Here is a 10,000-nt window from a genome sequence, read left to right on the forward strand (position 1 = left end):
AAGAAGAATAAGAATACAGATGGGGGAAAAAAAGGAGTGAAGAAGAGTAGAAGAAGATATAAAAAGAAGAAAAAAGAGAAGAATATGTAGAAGAAAGGAGAAGAATATAAACGAGAAGGAAAAGAAGAATAAGAATAACAATAAGTAGGAGGAGAAGAAGTAGAAGAAAAAGTAAAAGAAGAAGAAGAAGAAGTAGAAGAAGAAGTAAAAGAAGAATGAAGAGAAGAAGAAGAGGAAAAAGAAGAAGAAAAAGTAAGAGAATAAAAATAAGAAGAAAAGACGAAATAAGAAAAGGAGGAGAAGAAGTTGAAGAAGTAGAAGTAGAAGAAGAAGATGTAGAAGAAAAGAAAGAGAAGATGAAGAAGAAGAAGAAGCAGAAGAAGGAAGATAATGATGATAAGATAAAAAAAATAAAGAAAAGGAAAAGAAGAAGAAGAAGAAGAAGAGGAAGAAGAAGGTAAAGAATAATAATAAGAAGAAAAAGAAGAATAAAGAGAAGCAGAGGAAGAAGAAGAATGGTCCGGAAAGTTAAGATAGAAAGTGACATCTTCCCCCCTCCCCCCCTCCCCTCCCATCCCCAGACCGGAAGTCCGTTAGTTTCCCTGTGAATTTTTGAACTTTTACTTTTGTTTGTTCGCCTTGTTTCTCGTCCTTGTTATCTATTTATATTTTCTGTTTTTGTTTATTCGTTTCTGTTTTAACCATTTTTAGTTGATGATTTCTCTTGTTTTTTCTCTTGTCAGTTTAATTTCTTATTGATATTAAGAGCATTTTTATTGAGTCAAATTTCATCACCATTTTAAACATATCAATCAATCGTCAAATATCTCTATTCCACCATTTATCCGCCTTCTCTTTGTCTTCTTTTTTGTTTACATTTCCTTCCCACTGAACAGCTGATAAGGTCATGGGTGTTTTCGGATTCTGTCCTTCACTTGTTTTTATGTGTTTTTTTCTCTCCTTTTTCTTCTTTTTCCTTCTTCGCTTCTTCGTCGCACTATTGTTCGCCTTCTTATTTCTTCCTGTTATTATCTTGTCTTCGTTTCCTTTTTCTTCTATTCTGATATTTTTAAGACAATTTTTCTCTCGATCTTTCTTTCTTTCTCACTCTTTCTCTCTTCTGGTGTTTCTCTCTCTCTTTCTCTTTTCTTCTTCTTCAAACTGTTTCTCTCTTTCTCCTTCACTTTATATCGTATTTCTCTGTCTGTGTCTCTCTATTTCTCTCTCTATCTCTCTCTCTATTCTCTTTCTCTTTCTCATTCCTCTCTCGCTATTGATCTCTCTCTTTCTCCCATTTATCTCTACCATTATTCCCGCTCTCCTCCCTCTTCCTCTTCCTTTCTCTCTTAATCCATCCTCTTTCACAACAACGCAAAAATGAACCACAATCAGTCACTAATGCTTTCCTCTTTCTCCTCTTAGATCCACGAGTCAATGAGCAAAGAGGATCTGCAGAGAATATTCCACGTGGAAACATCAGAACAAGGTAAGTCTTTTTTTTATTTTATTCTATTTTATTTATTTATTTATTTATTTTATCTATTTATTCGTAATTGACTTTTTTTACCCCCTTTTTTGAAGCTTGAGAGATTTTTATTTTTCTAATATTCTCCGTCGTTTTGTTGGTTATTTTAAGGAGGAAAGGAAGTAAGGTTTTGTATCTTTTTTGTTTGTTTTTTTCTTTCTTCTTTGTTTTCTCTGTCATCTGTCATCAGCATGTCATTGATGAAGAAAAAGGAGCTATTGTCCCTCTTTCCTTCGCCCGCTCTCACTCACCGTGTCTAACTAACTGTCCCGGAGGTCAGGCTGTGTCCTTGGTTGTAATTCACCTCCGCGTGACGGCTAGCATTTATTTTTCATGTTTTATTAAGCTTTCTATGCAATTAGTGTCACTAGAGACCGATGCAAACCTGTTGCATCGCTCAAGCTTGTTTGGGTGAAGAAGGGATCTCACATTTTCTTTCGGGTGTTGGTGTCTTCCCGTTTTCTAAAGTTGAGGGGAAACTAAGCTAAATTTACTGGGGTGGTTTAGGGGAGACAAAGATATATTTACAAATCGGCCCAATGGTTGCGATTCAAACGGGTTTGTATATATCATGCGTTAGGGCTTATCAGAAATAAATATACTCATGCGTATTTTTGTTAATTTTCTGACACTCATTAAGAGTAAAGAAGAAAGAGAAGAGAAACACACCCTCTTCCTCTCTATTTCTATTCAGAAACTGATTTCCCTCCTCCTCTCTCCCCCCCTACCTCCCTCCCCTTCCCCACTGCTTAATTCTACTTCATCCTCTCTTTTCAAAGGTTCTTTATGACCACGAGAAGGACTTACAGACACTGATTGAATTTTGATGAATCTCTGTAGGTGTGGCACATCTTAGGTGTGTGTTCTTGTGGCTATTTTTAAGTTTATATCATCGTAGCTTTTTCTTATCTTATTTACTCCTTCATTTGGTTATTTATAGTCAAGTCGCCTCATGCTAGGTTTTGATTTTTTTTTTTATGAGGCGATATTTGTAGTGGTTGTTATTCTAAACTGTAATTAAGTTTGACATATAGACACACCCACACACCCACACACACACTTCCACACCCACACACCCATCCACACCCACATCCACACACACCCACACACATCCACACCCACCCACCTACACACCCACACAGCCAACCACCCACACCCAAATACATCCACCCACCCACCTACAACACCCGCCCACTCCCCCCCCCACATACACACCCACAACACCCACCCACACCCACCCACAGACGTGGCTAAAAGAACCTTGGTCATGTAATGTAAAGAATAATGTACATCGAGATACGTCAGTCACTCAGCATCTCTGTCTCCGACGCAGCTTCACTCACGTAACATATGCTAAAAGGGATATGTATATGTGCGTCTATGTGTGTGTGTGTGTGTGTGTGTGTGCAACTGTGTGTGCAATTGTGCGAGTTTATGTGTGTGTGATTGTGTGTGTGTGATTATGTGTGTGTGTGTGCAATTGTGTGAATGAGTGAGTGTGTGTGTGTGTGTGTGTGTGTGTCTGTGTGTGTGTGTGTGTGTGTATCTGTGTGTGTGTGTGTGTGATTATGTGTGTGTGTTTGTGTGTTAGTGTGTAAGTGTGTCTATAGATGATACGTATGGTATGTATGAGGGTATTCATGTATAGTTCGTGTTATCCATACATTGCCTGTATAGCAGTTTGTATAGCTGCCTTTTTTCGATTTATGTAAGTGTCTATTTTCTCTCACTAGGTGTGCCTTTCTCTCTCTCTTGTATGCTTCTTCTTCTGTCTTCTACCCTTTTACCCGTCCTTCCCTTTCTTTCTTTTTCTTATTTTCTTTCGCCATCCCTCTTTATCCTCCTATCCTCCTTCTTCTCCCCTTTCCCTTCTATTCTTCCATTCACCTTTACCACTCCCTTCATCCTTCTCCCTCTCTACCTTATCCCTTCCTCTTCATCTTCCTACTTCCTTCTCCTACTCTCCCTCTCCATCTTTATCAATTCTATCTACCTCTCTATCCCTCCCCTCTCCTTCTCCATCTCTTCCCTCCCTTCCTCTCCCTCTCCATCCCTCCTTCCCATTACCTTTCTCTCTCCCGATCTATCCCTCCCCCTTCCCTCTCTTCCCTCTCTTCCTCTCCCTCTCTCTATCTATTCCTCCCCCCCTCCCTCTCCTTCTCCATACCTCCTTCCTATTCCCTCTCCCTATCTATCTCTTCCCCCTCTCTCTCTCCCACTCCCTATCTATCCCTCCCACTCCTCCCCCTCCCTCCCTCTCTCTCCCAATCCCTCCCTTCCCTCCCTCTCCCTCCCTCCCTCCCACTCCTTCTCCCTCTCCCTATCTATCCCTCCGCCCCTCCCTCTCCCTCCCTTCCACTCCTTCCCCCCCTCTCTCTCTATCCATCCCTCTCCCTCCCACTCCCTCTCCCTCTCTCTCCCTCTCTTCCTCCCACTCCTTCTCCCTCTCCCTATCTATCCCTTCCGCCCCTCTCCCTCCCTCTCCCTATCTATCCCTCCCTTCCCTCCCACTCCTTCTCCCTCTCCCTATCTATCCCTTCCGCCTCTCTCCCTCCCTCTCCCTATCTATCCCTCCCTCGCTCCCTCCCTCCCCATACCTCTCCCTCCCTCCCTCCCTCTCCCTCCCTCCCTCTTCCTCCCTCCAATGAATGGCTGTCGCGTGGCCGAGAGGAGTCTGTCGGCCTCCCTCTTACGTGCTGATTAAAATTCCCCTGTGGCGCCTAATGATAAGTTTGACCCAGGCGAGTCGAGTTACCCTCTCCTTCTTCTTCTCCTCTCTCTCTCTCTCTCTCTCTCTCACTCTGTCTCTGTCTGTTTGTCTCTCTCTCTCTTTGTCTCTCTCTCTCTCTCTCTCACTCTCTCTCTTTCTCTCTCTCTGTCTCTCTCTTTCTCTTTCCCTCCCTCACTCCTTTCTTCTCTCTCTCTTTCTCTCTCTCTTTCTCTCTGTCGCTCTCTCTCTCTCTCTCTGTCTGCCTCTCTCTTTCTCCATTCGTTTCTAAGTTTATTTTCGATGTGTTGTCTTTTTTTCTTTCTCCCTTCCTTTGTTCTTTTATTCTATTGCTGATCCTTTGTCTTTTGATGTAATGTTGTATTTCATTCACATATCTTGGTCTTTTTACTGTTTATCCTCTGTTTCGTTTATGTTCTTTTTTTTATCTTCTTCCTTCTCTTATATGTTTTCATGCTCTTACTTTTTTTTTTATACTTATTCATCCCTTACTCTTCTTTTTTCTCCTCCTCCGTCTTCTTCTCCTTCTTCTTCTCTCTCTCTCTCTTTCCGTCTCTCCGTTCTTCCCTCCTCCTTGCCAGAATGAGCAGCCAAACTCTCTTCATTCACTCCCAGCATCCTTGGCCACGCGCGCCGAGTAGCGACTAAAAAAAGCAACAGATAAATTAAAAAGGAGGGAGAGAGAAGTCAGGGTGTGCACCAAGAATAATGATTGCGCCGACCACCACCAGATGGCCGCTAGAGATAGCGAGAGGAGTTGTCTCTTCGATGATCTGTGAAGACTGCAACACTGTGGGGGTCTTCACCCTTCTCCCTCGGTGCTCACCCTGTCTCCCTGGGAACCCTCGGCACTTTGAGGCATCTCTCTCTCTCTCTCTCTTTCTCCCTTTTGCTACGGCCATCATGTTGCCCTCTCTCTCTCTCTCTCCCGATGCTATGTTTACACTAATCCCCCTCGTAATATATGTCTCCCTTCGTGTTGGGAGGGATTTCACCCTTATTCCTTTGGTTCCACTGTCTTCTTTGGGGTCCTTGGCGGTCCGAGGGATCCCAACCAGCTTCCCCCTCCTCACCCTGGGCTCCCTTAGACACGGCGCCCGGCAGGGGGCTTCACCTGAAGGTCCAGCAACGTCTCGTATGTTCATTTGAGAGTTCTTATCGCCCGTTCCTTATCTCCTTCGGTACCATATCCTACTTCATCGTTCCTTTGCCCCGAATCTTCCCCCCTCTCTCTCTCTCTCTCTCTCTCTCTCTCTCTCTCTCTCTCTCTCTCTCTCTCTCTCTCTCTCTCTCTCTCTCTCTCTCTCTCTCTCTCTCTCTCTCTCTCTCTCTCTCTCTTTCTCTCCTTTATATCTCTTTCGCTCGTTATGAAGATGAGATCGGATCATATTCGGGCTTATCAGGATCCTATAAGACCAACAACAAAAAGAACTATAACAGTCTATTAAAACGCATGAACGAGACTTACGAATAATTTAGGTGCCCCTTCACGTCAGAGCTTACAATCGTTACTTCCCGAAGGAAACGCCCAAGAAGTTTTCTATTTGTAGGAAGAAAGGTTTGCCTATCAAAAATTCCAAAAGAGATTCAAGCCCTCCGATTCCAGAAGAATATGTCCACACAGTCCTGCTGCGCTCTTCACGCTCCCCTTTTAACATGGAACATTCCATCCTAAAGTCCAAGGCTGCTACACATATCAACCTCGACCTCCAAAGCGAACAACCCCGGCCTTGACTCGGTCCCCAGCACAACAAAGACGGGGAGAGAGAGAAACCCTCTTAAGAGGCGGAAGGGAAGCAAAGAGGAGCTGAGTCTTACACAAGTGTCACCGTAGCCTCACCCCCTCCGTCCGCCTCCTTTGACCTAAAAGACACCGACTCCCTCCCTCGCCCTCCCTGGCCTTCCCTCTCTCCGCTCGACCACTCAACCCCATTGATAACACGAGTCGAAAGTCTCCCTCGACCCCTCGGGAAAGATGTCAGATAGGAGCTGTCTTGCTCCTTCTCCCGGTCTTTCTCTCCCGTCCCCCTTTTCTCTGGTACAATGGTCTGTCTTCTTCTTTTCCTTGGTTCCTTCCTTTTTTTTCTCTCTCGAACTTTCTAGTCCTATTTACATTATTGGAGACGTCTTCGCTTTTATTCTATTTCTTCTTCACGTCTATTTTCTTTCTTTTTAGGATCCTTTTTGTTTCTTCTTCACGGAATCCCACTTTCTTTCCTTCTTCCCCCTTCATTCTTCCTCTTTTTTCGCCTTTCTTCTTATTCATCTCCCCTCTCCTCCTTCTTCTCCTTCTACTCATTCTCCCTCTCCTCCTTCTTCTTCTACCCGTCTCCCTCCTCCTCCACCAACACCACCACCTCCTCCTCCTCCTTCTCCTCCTCCTCCTCCTCCCTCCTCCTCCTCCTCCTCCACCAACACCACCACCTCCTCCTCCTCCTCCACCACCTCCTCCTCCTCCACCTCCTCCTCCTCCTCCTCCTCCTCCTTCTCCTCCTCCTCCTCCACCACCACCTCCTCCTCCTCCACCACCACCTTTAGGCTCGCCATTCATCGGCTATTCTTGGCCCTCTGTCGACCCTCTGAAGGGCGAGGTGGTCTATCCTCCGAGGATCCCCAGAGGTCAGCAGGACGAGAAAGGGGGGGTGGGGGGAGATGAAGAAGGGTCAGTAACATGTGCCGGCGAAGGGGGGCGGGGGTTAGGGGGAGGGGGTAGAAAGAGGGAGAAAGAGTAGGGGGAGCGAAAGGGTTTGGAAGGATAAAGACTGTGATTTGTACCCTTGGAGACTCGGGTCCTTCTGTGGCCTTTCTCTTTCTCTCTCTTTCTTCTTCTTTTTCCCTATTTGTTTTTTTCTTTTATTTGTTCTAGGATATCTGTTATATGGGCGAAACCTTTAGAAAGAGAGAGAATGAGAGTGAGGGAGAAAGAGATAGATAGATAGAGAGAGAGAGAGAAAGAGAAGGAGAGAGAGAGAGAGAAAGAGATAGATAGATAGAGAGAGAGAGAGAGAGAAGAAGAGAGAGAGAGAAAGAGATAGATAGAGAGGGAGAGAAAGAGAAGACAGACACACACACACCCAAAAGAAAGAAAGAAAGAACAAAAGCCACGCATTTCCACATCCATCACATAACAAGCCACGCAGGACCATCAGAAGGCCATTACGCTTATCCTGTATCTCTCCAGACTCGGTTCTTTTGTGAGAGCCGAAGATGGCTTAGCAACTCTCTCTCTCTCTCTCTCTCTCTCTCTCGCTCTCGCTCCCTCTTTCCTTTGCCTGGAGGCTTGGCCCATTCATTACAGGTCCTGGCAGAGGAAACGGGAACGAAGAGAGAACGCAAAAAAAGAAATGATTTCTCTCAGAAAAGCTTGCCAAGGGTGAATAAAACGAGGAAAAGTTTGACTCAAGGTTCCATCGGCCTTGGAGACTTCAACGTCCACGCAAGTAGTGATCCACGCAAAGGCCTCGACGGGGTTCAGTGACCATACTTGCAGATTTTTTTTAAGCCCTGGACGCGGTCAGGTGGACGGGTCGAGTGGGCAGGTGTGACTAGAGGTTAGGAAGGGGTATAGATGGGGGGTAGGGGGTAGGAAGGGGTATAGATGGGGTGGGGGGATAGGAAGGGGTATAGATGGGGTGGGGGGTAGGAAGGGGTATAGATGGGTGGGGTGGGGGAGGGAGGGAGGGATTGGGCGTAAAAGAAGAGGAAGGGGTTTGGTGTGGGGCAGGGAAGGATGGGGGTGGGGGCGGGAAGGATGGGGGATGGGGGGATGAGGGGGGTCAAGTTGTTTCTAAGCCAGCCGCTGCTCGTTAGAGAAATGTTTACGTGCCAGGTGAATGCTAAATTTTCTATTAACCTTCTGCATACCAAAGGCAAGAGGGCTTCGTTTTAAATGCAGAAGGGCCAGTATTTCGGTTACCACAAGAACTGGCTTGTGTAAAGGATTACTCGTTTTGATGATTTACCATGAATAATATGTTTGTTGAACGATTAAAGTGTGCAAAAGTCAGTAGGCTATATGATGCTGATTGCATATGCATTACTGACACTTGGTTGGAAATAATGTGGAGATCCTTATTAGAAAGTCAAAGGGGCGAACAAATTTAATAAACCTGAAAAAAAAGAAAAAAAAAATGCATACACAAACTTGATAAATGCAGTTGAGTCAATACAGTGATGCATTTACTCTAACAACAGAAGTGTAATGAATGAATTTGAATAGTTAAGAAAATATTTACAGCACAATATATATATATCCTAGAAGAAGAAGAAAAAAAAAGAAAAAGGAAAGAAAGAATAGCAAGAATAAAATATATCTATTTATAGATGTGATAGAATACTGTAGTGTATCAAAAAATAACACATCTAAAAATAGGCAGAGAAAAGTAAACAACAACAAAAACGTTGGAATATCAGCCGTGAGAAAACAAAACACATAAACAAATACAAACCAAAGACTAGTCACGGTCTAATCTCACACCTAGTACGACTCTACGACCTGTACTTTGCACTAGGTCAAAGAGTAGCCCCAAACCGGTGAATGAGCGGATTTTTTTACCTTCCCGGGCCCACACTTTCACCTTCCGGGCCCACACTTACACGTTGGAGATGTGAGAGCTTACGAGATAAAGGATGACGGAAAAAATATGATGATGATGGTGGTGATGATGATGATGATGATGATGATGGCGGTGATGGTGATGATAATGATGAATAAGATGATGATGATGATGATGGTGATGATAATGATGAAGATGATGATGGTGATGATGACGGTGATGGTGATGCTAATGATGATGATGATGTTGGTGATAGTGATAATAATGAATATGATAATGATGGTGATGATGACGGTAATGATAATGTTAAAGATGATGATGATGATATTGGTGATTGTGATGGTAATGCATCATCAACTTACCTGCACTACCTCTCATGTGTTCATACCAGAAAGACGAAAAAAAATGAACATAGTAGAACTGTTTTAAAAAATCTTCAGCAACATAGTCATGTCGTGCAAATCAAGATTGCAATCATGTTCATAATTCTGATTGCTATTTAATCGTTAATGAATAAGATGATCATGTAGTCAATAAGATGTTCACTAAATTAAATTGTTCAACTTATTATATAATTCATATTGATCAAAAATAATCTTAAGGATTTTGTTAATAATTGAATAGTTTTAATATTATCTTATGTTGAAGATTTGCAATGCAATGCTACTCGTCATAATCGTCGCCCTTTTAAAATGCTGATTATAATGTGAAATATGCTTCGTTATCGTATTCTTAAAATAACGATATGTTTTATGGTTTAGGGATATGTTGCGTGTGCCAGCGTGTAAGGGAGGGGGGGGAGGGGGGATGTCATGTATGCATAATCATGCATGATTTAGTGAACATTGCAAATTCAGCTTTCATTACCATTCGTAGAAACAATGACCCCTATTTTATGGCTTTCTCTCTCTGCCTGTCTCTTTTTTTTCTTTCTCCCCCCCTCTCTCTCTCTGTGTCTATCTATTTCTCTCCCTTTCTCTCTCTAAATCTATCTATTTATCTATCCATCTCTCTCTCTCTCTCTCTCTCTCTCTCTCTCTCTCTTTCCGTCATCAATCTACCTCTCCACTCCCGTCCCCTCGCTCTCTCTCCTCTCCCTCTTCTCTCACCCTCTCTCCCCATCCCTCATCGCAATCAACTCTCCCTCTCTCTCTCTCTCTCTCTCTCTCTCTCTCTCTCTCTCTTTCTCTC

The 10,000-nt window shown here is 43.7% G+C and overlaps 1 protein-coding gene across 4 annotated transcripts in view; it reads left to right on the forward strand.

Annotated features, from left to right (window-relative positions):
* Window positions 1–10,000, forward strand: part of LOC122253970 (A disintegrin and metalloproteinase with thrombospondin motifs like) — a 221,941-nt gene that overhangs the window by 159,185 nt on the left and 52,756 nt on the right. For all 4 annotated transcript variants that reach the window (XM_086552005.1, XM_086552006.1, XM_086552004.1 and 1 more), the window contains exon 3: window positions 1,423–1,486. In XM_086552005.1, the coding sequence (XP_086408131.1) occupies window positions 1,423–1,486 (64 nt within the window). The remainder of the gene's footprint in view (window positions 1–1,422; window positions 1,487–10,000) is intronic.

This window comes from Penaeus japonicus, unplaced genomic scaffold (assembly GCF_977035675.1).
Source record: "Penaeus japonicus unplaced genomic scaffold, GWHDUDI00000001_assembly GWHDUDI00000026, whole genome shotgun sequence".
Lineage (NCBI taxonomy): Eukaryota > Metazoa > Arthropoda > Malacostraca > Decapoda > Penaeidae > Penaeus > Penaeus japonicus.